General features: G+C 52.5%; 1 protein-coding gene across 3 annotated transcripts in view; it reads left to right on the top strand.

Annotated features, from left to right (window-relative positions):
- The window catches only part of EEF2K (eukaryotic elongation factor 2 kinase), a 32,718-nt gene extending 25,256 nt beyond the window's left edge, over nt 1-7,462 (top strand). For 2 of the 3 annotated variants that reach the window (XM_015589934.2, XM_006912530.3), the window contains 3 exons: nt 4,222-4,346; nt 5,613-5,791; nt 7,090-7,462. In XM_015589934.2, the coding sequence (XP_015445420.1) occupies nt 4,222-4,346; nt 5,613-5,791; nt 7,090-7,199 (414 nt within the window). In that variant the 3' untranslated portion in view covers nt 7,200-7,462. Of the gene's footprint in view, nt 1-4,221; nt 4,347-5,612; nt 5,792-7,089 lie in introns of those variants that run through there. The other variant, XR_003046530.1, reaches the window with a different exon arrangement.
- Nucleotides 7,463-15,289: the final 7,827 nt, after the last annotated feature.

Genomic DNA, 15,289 nt, shown 5'->3' with positions numbered 1-15,289 from the left:
CCCCCAGAGTGCCGTCTTCTCCTCGGGGGGGTCGCGAGGCCCTGCCGTGCGCGTGGCCCCAGCGTAGCTCCAAGTCCTCCTGACCTCGCAGCCGGGGCTGCGGAGGGTCAGGTGGCCGGGTGAGGCCAGGCTCAGGCCGCCAGCCCTCCTCGTGGGCCCGGCCTGGGTGGGGGGCATCAAACCAGGAGGAGGTGCGAGGCCCTGCAAGGTCCTTCGTTTATTGACATTTCTGAGTGAGTAATACATTCCTGTGATTTTTTAAAAAGATGTATAGTGAAAAATCTCCCTCTTATCTTTCTCTCCCTCCTGGTATTCCCCCCATGACGGGAAACCACTGTGACTAGTTTTCTTTTTAAAAACGCGGTTTCTCGTGTGGAGTTCCGGAACGCACCGCTTCCTGGTGCTTCCGTCACTAAGGACCACACCCCGCAGGACGTAAAACAACACGAGCTCATTCTCACGGCTCTGGGGGCTGCAGGCCCAAAACCTGGGGGGGGCGCGGTGTCAGCAGGCCACGCTCCCTGCGAAGGCTCCGGGGAGCCCCGTCCGGCCTCCCCCAGCCTCCAGGGGGAGCCCTCAGCCCTCCCTCACTCTCCTGGCCTCTCCGCGTCTCTCCTCCTGTAAAGACACCAGTCACATGGGGTGGGGGGCCCGCCTGCTCCGGGATCACCTCGTCTTAGCCAGTTGCACCTGCAAACACCCTCCTTCCAAATCAGGCCCCATTCTGAAGTTTTGGGTGGGTGTGAATTTGGGAGGGACACTGTCGAACCCATTACACAGTTTTCTAACGCCACCCCAAAGTACAGATTCTTGTGATCACCCGATTTTTTCCTCCAATGCTAGCCTACCGCACACACACCCCCGCCAAACCTCGCTTTCCCGACCGGCCCCGTCCTGCGGGCGTTTCTCAGCAGTAGGAGCAGGCGACCTTGTCCTCCTGGACAGCCGCCACACGCTCCGCTGCACGAGGCCACGTGCTTCACGTAACCTGGGCCCTGTGGGTGGACGCTGGGACTGGTTCTGTTCTCTCGATTGCACGAAGATTGCCGCAGGGACTAGCCTCGTGCGTGTTCACTGAACTTCATGGAACTACCATCTTCATGGGTCAGGAAGGGTAGAATATTGGCATTTTGATGTCATTCAGTCATATGTACTGTTTAGCCTGTGGGCAAGAGATAACAACGCACAGCCATCTTTACTTCCCGTTTTAGATGCCGAGGGGCAGACTTGGTTCGGGGAGGGGACTTGAGGGCTGGTGGTGACTTCCCTCTCTCCCATCTCCACGCTTCTTGACCGCAGGACCGAATATTTCTCATGCCACCAGTGGCGTGCCGGTGAACATTTACCAGTTGGCTCTCGGAGGGCGGGGGTGGGGGCAGGGGGGAGACTGTGTGCACACGTTGGTTCGTAAACTTGTTGTAAGTTTTACTGACATAGAGAATGTCGGGCACGCAGTTTACCAAGAATAACAATTCTCTACAGTAAATTCCGTGGAGCCCCACAGAACGTGCCCACTAATTCTCGTGGGATTCTTACGTGGTCGGTAGCCCCAGCCACGGTGCAGTTGACGGAGCTGTGACCTTGTGCTGTAAACGTGGGTCGATGCTTTCATTTACTTTAGTGAGATGAACGTGGGGAAAAAAGGCACCCATCGGAGGCAGAACCCCATTTGTCACCGCCATGAGCCACTTGGTCAGCGAATCGGGTGATGGCGAAGGCTGTTTCCTCCATTTCCTGTGCTGGTCACAGTGCCGCGGCCGCAGAGACGGCACCCCGTTAAGTCCATCTGCATTATTAACGGTTCTCCATCTCCCTTCCCAGCCAACACAATCAAAAAGATAGTCGATCAAACGTGGCTTTTCCCGCTTTCTCTGCTGTCGTTGCCCCTCCCCCCACGGACATGGTTGAACACAGAGTTGGGGAGCAGAGGGTGGGAGACGCCGCCACGTAGCCTCCCGCCGTGGAGACCCAGCAGACCGGAGCTTCTCGACCACTCGCTTTGCCCTCTCCTCCTGGGGACACGTGGCGGTGTCTGCGACATGGTTGGTTGTCACAACTCTGGGGGCTCGAACGGCATCTCATAGGCAGAGGCCGGGGCGCTGCCCGAGCCCGACATCCTGTAACACGTGGGACAGCCCCGCGGCAGAGAACAGCCTGGTCCCCACGTCGGTGGTCCTGAGGCTGAGATGCCTGTGATAGATGGGAAGAACTCGGGGTCGCAGAGAGTAAATAGTAAAACACAGTAAAGTCGTTAGGAAGTGGTCAGCTCTGGGGAGCTGTCACCGTCCATTACTTGTAAGTTTACCTAATTTAACTTTTAACGATGGTTTGCAAAATCCCCCAAAAGTTCATTCGGTTCTCACGAGCCTGCGGAGCCAGCCCCAGCGTCCTGCCACGGAGCCTGGCCGGGCGAGGACACGCAGAAGCATGTGAGGCCTGAGTGGAGGAGGCTGGGCCCCGGGGTGCACGGCGGGGGCCAGGCCTGGGCGCGGTCCCCGCTCCCTGACACTCCCTTTGTGACGGGGTTCGGAAGCAAGTCCAGTTTCCTCCTCTGCGGGTGTCCCCAAGGCCTTTCTCTCGAGGGCAGAGTGGGACCTTCCCCGAGCAGGGCTGTGGTTGGATCGAGAGGTTTGGCCAGGGCAGGGCGGGCAGGAAGGACGTCGGCTGTGTTCAGGCAGCCTGTGGCTTAGCCAGGAAGACGGGCCAGGTGCCCCGAGAGGCCACCGCGTGCTCCAGGAAGCTCATCTCCCCTTCTCCTGCTGCCCCGTTTGGGGGGGCCCCTTTCTGTTGTCTCACTGGGACACTGATCCAGCACAGGCTTTTTGAGCACCTCCTGCAGTCTGGGCCCCGTCCTAGGTTCTTACTCACGACAGCAAACTTTTCAGGAGGAGAAGGATGTAGTGCAGATAATAATTAACAAATGAAAACATTTCCAGCAGAATTAGAAATAACTAACCTTTACTGAGCACTTCCTGCCAAGCACTGTTTTAGAGTGCTTGGGAGAAAATATGACAGGGTATGTGACCAAGAGTGACCGGATGGGCCTCTTGTTTTGTTAGGACGCAGGTTCCGGCTGCAAGGGAGGCTGGGAAATGCAGCCCCTAGCTGGTCAGCCAAGAGAATGGATGCGGGCGACGAGGGGTGGTCCCCGCCATACTTCTCGAAGCCCGAAGGTGGAGAAGGGCTTTGGCTTTGTCTCTGAGTAAGACAGGACGTCTTGGAGCCGCTTCGATAGAGTGATGTCCCCTGCCCTGGGCCTGGGCTTTAAGGCACGTCTCTGGCTGGTGCTGTAGGATGGGTCTTGGGGGGCAGGTGGGCATGTACAGCGGCGTAGCCACCGCGAAAAACAGCTGGCGGCTCCCCAAAAGGCTAAGCATGGAGCTGCACGTGACCCGGCATGTCCACTCCCGGGCATATACCCAAGAGACTGGAAACTCACATTTACCCAAAAACCCGTGCGTGAGTGTCACAGAAGCATGATTCACAATAGTCAAAACGTAGAAACAGGCAGACAGCCATCAGCCGTGACCGGCGAACGGGTAGACGAAGGTGGCATATCTGTACAGGAGAGAGTCACTTGGACTAAAGGGGACGAAGCACCCGTACGTGCTGTAGCACAGTGGGCCCTGGAGCCTCGTGCTGCAGGGAGGAGCCAGCCGCATGTCGTGGGGCCACACTCATGTGAAGTACCCAGAGCGGGGGACTCTCGAGGAGCAGAAGGGAGGTCAGCCGGTCCCCAGGGCTGGGCAGGGCGATGTGGAGGTGACAGTTCAGGGCTGCGGCGTTTTCGTTTCTTTTCGGCTTGACGAGAATGTTCTGAATGTGACGGTGGTGGCGGAACCCTCTGCGGGCACACGAAACGCCGTGGAAGTGTCACCGTAAGTGGGAGAGGTGTACGCTTCGTGAGTTCTATCGACGCAGCCGTCTAAAGTTTTTGCAAGGGTGGAAGCAGGGAACCCCGCTGGAGGCAGGAGACGAGGGGGGCAGGATCAGACAGAGGACAGCGAGAGAGCGCTCAGCCCCTGGCTCTCCTCCCTGACGGGGCCCCGAGCAGCTCGTCACAGCGGCGTGCCAGCCCTGTTCTCTTCCTCACGACACGGGGTCCTCCCAGGCTCCCCGAAACAGCTCGGGGAACGGAGAAGATGGGTCAGAGACGTCGGCAGCCCCTGCGGTGCAAACCCGATTCCCTCTTCTCTCCCCGACGCTGGTCGGCGTTGACAGGAGACGGAAGAAAATCAAACCAGAGGGTTCAACTACTTACTGAAGGCAGCTGAAGCGGGCGACAGACAGTCCATGATCCTGGTGGCACGAGCTTTCGACACCGGCCAGAACCTCAGCCCGGACAGGTACGTGGCCGTCGCTCGGGGAGGTGCAGCTGGGAGGTTCCCATCCAGTGTCAGCACAGACCCGGGCCCTTCTGGACCAGGGGGTCAGCGTTGAGAGGGTGGGACCATCTACGCGAGTGGCTTCCGGTCAGATGTGAAAACCACCGGTCGCTGTCAAATGACTTCCCTTTTTATGAAGTAGAGCGGAGCCGGGTTAGCCCCCGACACCATGTCCGCCAGCCACTGGCTGCCATTACTGGCCCCTGCCTTCCTGGGGCTTCAGGTCTAATGGGGGATAAGTAAACGAGAGAAGCACAGACTGAGGTACCTGTGAGAAACGGGGTGTCGGGGCGGCATCTCTGAAGAGGTGCGTGAATCGAGGCTGCAGGGAGGAGGAGCCCGGTGTGGCAAGCCGAGGGGGCGGCAGGTGCAAAGGCCCAGGAGCGGACGGGAGCCGGCGTGTTCGGGAGCAGGCAGTCTGGTGGGGGGGGACACGAATAGGAGCCCAGGTGGGAAAGGGGGTGCGGAGCCAGGTGCAGCGTGGCCTCAGGAGAGGACGGCGAGTCACGGCCGTCGCTCCTGGCACGTTTCATGGGACCCACGGGCCGCTTCCTCTGCATCTGGCTCTGCGCTTCCCTGATGGGCTGTAAGGAGTTACCTACACCCTGATGCAGTTAGTGCACCCGAAGCGGGAGCTGGCAGCCGAGTTCACCCGTGCCGTGTGTTGTCGGGATGGGCTTGGAACCCGTGTGCCCTGGTGTGGCCGGGCCCACGCTGCAGCAGGAGTCGAGGCTTGGGGGGCAGAGCCGGAGCGGGGGGCCAGCTGTTCCGGGGGAGCCCTGTGTCGTGCTGGGTGGGAGCCAGAGCTGGCCAGCACGGGCAGGGCATGGGGGCAGGGGCACAAGACTGTGCTAGCTCAGATGGTTCTGGAGGCCTCTGCAGGGGTCCCCCGCCCACTCGAGTCAGGGCAGACGGATCGGTACCAGCCACTGCTGGTGCTGGCCCAGAGGGTGATTTTTTGCAAACTAGAAACGTGCCTGCCCTTCAAGATACTCGACTCCCATTTGCTGGAAAGTTGTAGTAGTATACCAATTTTTTTCGGGAAAGCCAAAGACCGCCGTCTCAATAAATGTATAAATCTACTATGTGAACGACGCCCTTAGACCCGATGGCGTCGGGTGCTGTGGGTCCCACTGGGGTTCCCAATGTGCCGCTCCTGCTGATGAGCCGCCGCCTCCTGCCCCATTGCCACGGCAACCTCCCCCTGTTCCTCTGTCTCCCGGAAAGGTCCCGAGACTGGCCAGAGGCTCTGCACTGGTACAGCACGGCCCTGGAGAGGACGGACTACGATGAGGGCGGCGAGTACGACGGGATGCAGGACGAGCCCCGGCACGCGCTGCTGGCCAGGGAGGCCGAGATGCTGTCCACGGGCGGCTGTGGGCTGCAGAAGGACCCGCAGAGAGCAGGTGGGAGAGGGCTGGCCCCGGGGACACGGTCCCTGTCCCCCTGGGAATTATGGCGTGATGCTAGGCTGAGGCTCGTCTTCCAGCCTGGTGGGGAAACAGGCCCCTGCGGGCCTCTGCTTTGCTGCCGGATCCCCAGATGGTGTTGGCTTGAGCGGGTGGGGGAGCACGGGCTTCATGGAGCCGGCGCGCAGGTGAACTTTCTCATTTTAACGCTTACGTATCAGGGGATTGGGTTTTTGTGTTGGTTTTTTCTTTTCTTTTTTTTTTTTTCCACAACTTAAAAAATTGAGCTGACTCTTCTTAACATAAAAGGCATCATTTTAAAGTGTGTGGTTCAGTGGTGTTTCCTACGTTCACCATGTCGTGTAACCATCGCCACCATCTAGTTCCAGAAGATTCTCATCGCCCCAGAAAGAACCCCGGTGCCTGTTAGCAGCGACGTCCGGTCCCCCCTCCCTCCATTCCTGGCAACCACCAACCCACTTCCTGTCCTTGTAGATGCACCTGCTCTGGACGCCTCGTATAAGTGGTGTCATACGTGTGGCCCTTCGCATCTGGCTTCTTTCGCTTAGCGTGATACTGTCATGGTTCGTCCGTGGCGTAGCATGTGTTAGTGCTTCGTTCCTTTTCATCGCCGAATAATATTCCATTGTATGGATAGAACACATTTGGTTTATCCATTCATCCGTCGACGCACACATTATATATATATATATATATTTTTTTTTTCTGTTACATAATAAGCATACTGAATCCTGATTTCACAGGTACGAGATGAGGCTAAATCGAAGTGTTTTTTTAAGGTCGTGTAAAAGAATTAGGCAAATAATACAACTCTATAATCCGTGATTTGAAATTTCTAAATCCCAAAAGCTCAGAAAAGCAAGTATTTTTGTCCGTGTGGCACAAATTCATCTGGCGGCCAAGCCTGACATGTTTCAGATTTTTATTTCTTCCACTTTCATACATTCCCCAATTAGTCCTGCAAAAGTCCTCCGCCTGATTCTCACTGGCTCCAATGGAATCACCCACCCACCCTAAGGCAGTCGCTGGGCTCGTGGAGATGCTCACTCCCCTTGACCGTGCCAGAGTCCAGCCGGTCCCTGTGGGAATGGGGAGGGTGCTTCACAGCTGGGCTTGAACCACGTGACCGTCCAGAGCCCCACCCAGGTCGTGTGGAGGGAGAGGGGACAGGAGTCATTTGGAAGCTGTTCCCAGGCAGAGGCGGGGGACACGGGGCTGGCGAAAGCCACAGGTGGTCGGTCATCTGTTGGTGCCCCCCCTTTGCTGTCTTCCAGGCGACTTGTACACCCAGGCGGCTGAGGCGGCGACAGAAGCCATGAAGGGCCGGCTGGCCACCCAGTACTACGAGAAGGCAGAGGAGGCCTGGGCGCAGATGCAGGAGTGACTGGCCGGGAAACGCAGCGCTGGCGATCCTGCGTGAAGGGCTGGCGGGGGAAGAGACCTATTGACTTATTTAGGGCTTTTTTTTAGTGGGGGGGAGGGAAGGGAGAGCAAGTATTTTTAGTGTGTTGTCAATCAACTTTTTTTATGTCATTTTTTTTTTTTTTACTCTTGAAAATGTCTTTGCTCCCAGCAGAGACCCCACAGCTGTCCATTAGGGCAGCATTCTGGGGGAGAGGGGGTCGAAAAAGCAGCCTCGTGAACCAACATATCGTTTCGAGGTTCTTTTTTTGTTTTATTTTGTCTAGGGGTAAAAGAAAGTGTTTTTCTGCCTTGGGTGAACAATGGTAGAGCTTTGCTCACTAGCCTTTTCAGGCCGGAGTGGAAGTCTCAGGCCCATGAGGCCCGTGTCCCCTGAGTCTGATGGGGACCTTGGAGCTGGACAGTGACTCCCTGTGGGTGGGCGTTGTCCAGACTTCGTGCAGAGCCTGCCTCCTCAGAGCATCCGGAAGCGTGCGTGGCGTGGTTCCAGAACGTGCGATGATGCACGACCCCAGCCCCCTGCCTCCAAGCGGGGGGCCCACACACTGCCCGCACACTGCCCCATTGCTCGCCTTTTAAGTTCCCTCCTGAAATGCGACTGACTTTCTGCAATACGGCCAAATGCCATTTTTAAGCATGCTCTACAGCGGGCTTTACAGAACAGGGCCGCTTTTGGTATGCACGTGTTCACTACCTCTAACTCCTCCGTCAGCCGGTGCGGAAGTGGGTGTGCCTCAGGACTGAGGTGTGAGGACAGCGGCCTGACGTGTCGAAGCCCATCCTCCAAGCAGACGTGTAGTCTGCATCTCAGCGGTGGCACCCACAGCGTGACCGCAGCACCCTGCGTACAGGGCTCAGCACACAGTGTGACCGCAGCACCCTGCATACAGGGCTCGGCACACAGTGTGACCGCAGCGGCCCACGTACAGGGCTCCCCGTTTCCTCAGCGGCTGACTTTCTTTTGCAGAATCGGCTCCCCAGCCCTCGTCCTTGGAATTTTCTTCCTGAAGCCATGCTGAGTTTCTTGGAATCTGCAGCAGCCCCTCGAGGCTGATTTAAGATGTCTGAGAAGGGGAGAGGGCAAGAGCTGTTAACACGCGTCCGTTCTCGTCGTTTCTCCAGGGCCAGGCTTTGGCTAACTGTACCCAGTGAACGTTCTCTTTAAAAGTTCATGTTTAACATCAGTATGATGGCAGCCGGTGTTTCAAAAAGCAAAGAAAACAGACCGCTTCGATCGACCCCAAGCGATTGAGCAGCCTCTCTCTTTGTTTAAAAATCAAAATGTAAAGCGGAGTGAGCCATCATCACACCGTTAAAACGGGTCCCTCCACATCTTAGTGTTTTAAGTGCGGTGGACTCTTGAACTTATGAGAGCGGTAGGTTCCAGAGTCCAGGGCCTGCAGTCAGAATTACCTGTGAGGAGTTCTTTAGAGTCCCCACAAGTGACATTGTCTCTCCTCCTACACATGGATTCATCACAACCAGTTTCCTTTAGAAATCAGAGCTGATCGCCCTTTTTCCGTTAACACCAGATCAAGTTTTTGTTTGTTTTAACCAGTGCAGGTAGTTAAAAGACATACGTTGCCTGTTAAGTTAGAAGCAACTTTATCGTGATTCATCTCTTCAGAGTCATCAAGCCTTTGTTACTGCTGTTAATTTAGCCAGCCTGCTCTCTCTCTCTCTCTCTGTCTCTCTCTCTCTCTGTCTCTCTCTGTCTCTCTGTCTCTGTCTCTCTGTCTCTCTGTCTCTCTCTCTCTCTCTCTCTGTCTCTCTGTCTCTGTCTCTCTCTCTCTCTGTCTCTCTCTGTCTCTCTGTCTCTCTCTCTCTCTGTCTCTCTCTCTCTCTCTCTCTATTATGCAAATGATTTACATTCCCTGACCACTTGCCTCGTTTCCTAGTTACGGGTCTGTGCTTTTCTCTAACTCAGGGGTCGGTGGCAGACTGTTCTGTAAAGGGCCCGGCGGTAACCGCCTGAGGCCGTGCAGGCCCTGGCGGCTGTTCAGCCCTGCTGTTGCGAGCAGAGCCAGCCGTGGGCAAACCTAGACACAGGGGCGTGGCTGCGATTCCAGTAGAACTCGATTTCCACACCAGGGCCTGCCTGGGCCGCAGTTTTCCGACCCTGCTGTAATCCTTGGTAAACTCTGAGTGGGAGCCAGCCCAATTTGCTGGCCTCCAGGGCTCAAACACACAGTGCCTTGGCAGAGAGGAGGCACTTAGCGAATGTGAGAACACGGGGGAGAACCAGCCTCGTCACCGTACTCACTCACCGTACTCACTCTGGCTCTGGACCCTCCAGCCGGTTAATGACTCATTGTCTGGATTGGCTTGAACCATCACCCCTGCAGCGCACTCAGCCACACGCCTGCAGGTCAGCCGGCGGCCCCCCTCCTCCAGGAGGCCAGGATGGCCTGCGTATAGAGTTAATAATCCAGGGCTTCTTTAAGGACGGTTGAGAGTAAAATGGTCTGCAGGATGTCGAGATCCTTCTGAGCCAGCAGAAGAACTGACTCCACCTTCAAAACCTAGTTTTGTGCCTTCTAAAGCTGCTTAGGGCATCAGTTTCCACAAATGCTGAGCATGGGGGAAAAAAACACCAGAACAAAACCACCCAGGACATTCCAGCCCAACCGGAAAGACATCAGAGGCCGTCTTCAAGTGCAAGAAGCAGGCGAAGGTCTGGGAGAATCGCAGAGTTGGGGATGGCACCCGCCACCTTCGATCACAGGCAGAGAAACAGGTCAAGACAGTGCCATCTTTCAGTGGTACTGCCTGTTATTCAGAGCATCCTGGGCATAAAATTTAAGCTGGACTGTAGTGTCCCTTTCAATTTTGCGATAGGTAAAAAAAAAAAAGTCTTTACGGATGTAAGAAGAAAAAAATCCCAACCCCCAATGCATCTGAATAGTCCTCTTCCCCGCCTCTCCCAAGGCATTGTGGGAATTAGTCATCGACTGCAGCCTTGGTGACCCAGCCAGGTAAACTGCCCTGCAACCTTGGTGACCCAGCCAGGTGAACTGCCCTCGTTGCTATTCAGTGACGGCCCTTCCTTTTATGCCTGCACGTAGTCTGCAGTACTGGACATGTTTTACAAATCAACAGATGTTTACACAAGTATGCGCAGCTGGTGTGAGAGAAAGGAGACAAATATGCATATTCTCTGGGTGGATTTGTGCCTGCTACCTGTGTCTAGTCTCTGGGGTAACCACTGAATCCAGACAAGGCGGACACCAGGTGGGACCCAGGTGATAGGTTTATATTTGCATATAAATGTGGCTTGAGGTATAGATTTATTTTTTTTGCATACGTATTAAGTTCCATTTTGTGTTTCCAAATAAAGTGGTTTCTTTCTCTCCGGTCTCAAATTCAAATGTCTCCTGGGAGCGGATGAGAGGAGGGGCTGCCTGGGGCAGAGGTGACCCCCGGGGGAGGGGACCCAAAGGAGGCAGCTGGGAGTCAACTCAAGAGGATTGTCTCTGTGGGGAGTGTGGGCCCAAATTGTCGCCATGGGGAGTGTGGGCCCAGCGTTGCCCCATTATCTGATTTTTCAAGAGCCGCTGAAAATTGGAATTTTAAAATGGATTTCTAACGTTTCTAACTGGTCTGATTTTTTAAAAAGCTTTCCAGATTTGGCTTGTATGCTGTCCCTCTGCTTTAGAATGTAAACTTCTTTTTTCCTGATTTTTCTCAGCTTTGAGACAGAAAGAATAATCTTTACCAGAATGGAGCTGTCATCAGCTTTAGAGAAGATAATGCACGTTCAAGATGCTTTGTGATCCAAAGCTTAAGAAAATCTTGGCTACGATCGTGTGGTTTTCAAGCTTGTGTTTTTTTTTAATTTTAGGAAATTCGAACATTACCATAGCCATGAGGGTAGACTGAACACACATATTTAGGTTCATGTTCCTAAGTCCCCACTGAAATGACAGGAAAGAGATTGTCTTAATGGCATAAGCCCGAGAGGATGAAGAGGTGTCAACAGCAACAAAATTTGGGAGGCTGGGAAGCGGATGGACTGTAATTGACTTAGCAGGACCCAGGAAGGCTGGATCCCAGCTGAGCAGCAGGACATTTGAGCAACAACTCAGTTATCATCGACAAACCCCCCAAAAGGCGGAGGCATTGGTTGCAGGAACCTCTGAAAGGGGGAATGAAATGGGGTTCAACTATTAAACTCAGCTCCCCCGTAGAGCTGGCCAGCTGCCTCTCCATCATCCTGCAGAAGCTGGGACACTGGGCATAGCAGAGAGAGGCCACTCTCCCGAAAGAAGGGTGAAGTGGAAGTTTACATATGGGGTGTATGTAGGAGCTCCACCAGCCTTTTTCCCCTGTGTTCCCTTTGACCCTCTTGGCGGAAGGCAAGCAGTTGGAGAAATCTCTAGGGAATCTGCGTAGCCTCAGATAAAAGACTTAATGGTGCTCCCCCTAATGAAACAGCCTGGCTGGAGCACCTCACGGCAAAGGCCGTGGCCACCGAGCCCCACCCACACCCACAGAACCCCATTCTTAAACTTGAACAGCCACCCGATGTCCGTGTGTCCGAAAAGCATCGCACGTGACATCGAAACAAACCGACAGAAGAAAACGTCTTGGAGAAGGAAACTTCAAAAACCAGAGTGATCAATCTCCTTAGATAAAATTGGGCCTTCCTAAAAAGGGAACAAGATGGGATTCTAAAAATTCACACAACAAAAGGGCTCTTGTAAATTGAATGGGCCCTTAGAAAAATGAGCAATCATAGAAAGGTTGGAAAATAAGGTTGAGGAGATCTTCCAGAAAGTGAAAGAATAACAAAAAGAGATGAAAAAGAGAGAAAATTCTAGGTGTGGGAGGATCAGACAAACATGGCTGCACAGCCGCTCCACGGTGGAGCAGTTAGAGTTGTTACCCCTTTTGCTTTGTGGGGAAATTAGCTACAGACAGCCTACGATTGTCTGTTAACTTCTTTTTTAATTTTCAATTTTAGTTTTTAAATCTGTAGCTTTTTAATCATCTTTCCTTGGTCTTTGAAAATTTGGGACCAGAATCTCAAGATCTTAATTTAATTGTCAAAATTTTCATATAGCATTTTAATAGGAATTGAATTCGTGTGTATATATATATAATTACTAAATTATATTTACCATATATTGATTAACATGTAAATAAATGTAACACAGTCCTACAGTATGCAAATCATTTAGCAGTCAGCAAATACTTTTACTGTACTACTGTAATAAATTAGGGTTCCAGGAAGGTTTGGTGTGTTTCTCCCTTGACATACTCCGTATTTAAGATCACCAAAAGGATCACCGTAAGTCTGGTTAGGACTGGGTGTGTTTTTTCCCTTTTATGAGCCATCTGAGGTATGCACTTGTTTTTCTTTCTACATACAGTACTTATGTTTCTGATTTCATGCAGAATTTTTGTTTTCCCAATTATAAACGAAATTAATTCCAAAGAATTAGAGCTCTTAATATTAAGTAGTAGCTATTGGGGAAAAAAAGAAGTATAATAGTCTTAATTAAAACAAAAGAAGATCATTCTGAAAAAAAAAAAAAAAGACTAGGAACCTAACATGGAAGTTTGAGAAAGAACAGAGAAGGTAGAGGGAAGAGAATCTTAAAAAAAAAAAATTCAAGAACTTTTCTAGCAGCCTAAGGATATATGTTAACAGAACAATAGGGCCCATCGAGTCAAGTATATAGTAGAAAGGATAAAATTAGGCCTATGCCAAGGTTCATCTTCATGAAATTTCAGAACATCGAGGACAAGGAACAGATCCTGAAAGCTTCCTGCGGGGAAAGGACCAGTTTCAAACAAAGGATGGAGAACCACAATGACATCAGACATCTCGACGGTAGCCTCTTTGGAAGATGATGATGCTTTCTCAATTCTGGGGAAAGCGCCCTTCAACCTGGAACCATTCGCCCAAACCATTAATCAAGTGTAAAGGTAGAAGAAGGACGTTTTCAGATACGAAAATTCTCAGCAAAGTAATCTCCTGTGTACTCACTCATTCTCCAGAAGATACTGGAGGACGTTTGCTCTACCTGGAGAGGGCCAGTGTGGACGAGACTGAGAAATGCATGGCGTCCAGCAGAAGAGTGAGGCCGAGCCAGCTCCCCAGATGAGGGCGAAGGGTGGTCCCAGCTTCCCCTAAATCTAGACTTTGCCGCCCCCGCCAGAGGCTGTGGGAGAATTGTCTTCAGGAAGCCGAAGCGATGCGAGAGCTCATGTGTCTGTGTGTCCACAATCAGAAGTCGAACTAGGGACGATTTCCTAGAAACTAGGTAAGTTGTTTAAAAAGGCAGTTAATAACTATAAACGATGTTTTCCAGAAAAGGAAAAACAATTATAGTCGAGCGTATAGTTAGGCTCAAGCTTAGCAAATAGCATTTACTAATTATTGCTCAAATAAAATGACAATGTGACTCTCTTAGGCGGGCCGGGCTAATGGGAGCGTCTGTGCTGGTGGAGGCGGGGTGGTTGGAGTTCTTCATTAGTAGGAAGTCAACAGGGAAAGCCTAAAATGGAAAGAAAAAAAAAAAAAAGCACAGTAAGCATGCTGTTTAGACATATGGAGACAAATAGCAGAAGAATCAGCCACAAGTTGGAAGCGGTTTCCTGGGGCAGAAGGGACAGGCATACTGCCAACTTTTTTTTTTAACAGGCCTTGTAGAATCGATACCATACACATGTATAACTTCCATAAAACTATCACATTAGAGTGAGAATTTAATAAAACATTTACTAAAGTAGTTAAAAATGCTAAAATTTGCTGTTAAAAATTCACTATAATAACTATGTTTTATCGAATCTGACACAATCGATCTTAGGATGCACCATAATTTTATGTATTAAGAAGAAAAAACACACGGAAAATAAACTATGCCATTGATCACAATGCGGGTCCATTTTAGAGACATTAAAAGGTGAAAAAGAAATGTGTCTTAGAACCGACCCCTCGTGTCCGTCGGGCCTGGCATATACCTCTGACCATGCAACAAACCTCGGCGTCGTTCAGACCATTTTACACACGAGAAAAGTGAGGCTTATGGGGATCGCACGGTGAAAGTGTTTGCCCAGAACGTTGTCATTAATCAAGAAGGAAATTTGGAGCCTCGAAGATCAGGCATCGTTATAGCTCCAACGTCAACAATGCCGGCTGATGCGGTAACCCCAGGACCTGCCAGCACCTTCCTGGGGGCGTGTCTCCTGCAGGAACAAGATCCGCTCAGCAGGGAGGGAGGCCTATCCGATCCTGTTGGTTTCTTAGTTGCAGCTAACAGGACTCGGAGCCGGCTAACTAGCAAAGAAGCAATTTGGGGGGAAGGAGGTGTTTTACGGAATGGTGAGCAAAACGGAAAGAATCGGGCCGTAGAGGGGGAGGCGCCGGGGCCAGTGTGGAGATGGAGGAAGCGCAAGGCACCGGCCAGCCTGGGAGTCCCCTTCACCGCCCCGCTGTCGAGCCGAACAGTCATCTGGGATCCAGAGGCAGAGCCCCAGGACGCAGCCTCCGATTGGCCGTTTGGGCCTTGTGCCCGCCCCCTCAACGCTTTGATTGACAATTCCCCCAAGACCTCAGCGGGGAGTGTTTCCCAAAGGGAAAATCCGTATGGGAACTAGAAAATGGGGGAAAGGACAGAAGAAAGGCAAAAATCACAGATTTCCAGCCAGAGAGGGCATTTCCTCTGGGGAGGAAGAGGAAAAGGGCTCTGAGAAAACTTTTCGGATGCTTTGGCTGCAGGCCTATGTCAAGATCCTCTTACAGGCTTGCGGCAAGCGCAAACCCTCTACTGCAAAGCTTCATACTCGGTGAGGACGGTTTCAAAAATTTATTTTTTGTCCCAGCCATCTTCAGTGTACAGCCTGATGAATGTCGGGACATTTGCAGCCGCTCCCCGGCTCTTTCTCTCTCTCTCTCTCTCTCTCTCTCACTCTCTCTCTCTCTCTCTCTCTCTCTCTCTTTCTCTCTCGGGCACCCCTCACCTGACAGCCCGGGAGTGGGGGACAAGTGGGCAGAGTTTGATCTGTGGTGCTGGCCATTTCTCCCTCCGCCGTCACCCCCCCCCC

The sequence above is a fragment of the Pteropus alecto genome, unplaced genomic scaffold (genome assembly GCF_000325575.1).
Source record: "Pteropus alecto unplaced genomic scaffold, ASM32557v1 scaffold15, whole genome shotgun sequence".
NCBI lineage: Eukaryota > Metazoa > Chordata > Mammalia > Chiroptera > Pteropodidae > Pteropus > Pteropus alecto.
This window is presented reverse-complemented; position numbering and strand designations above follow the sequence as displayed.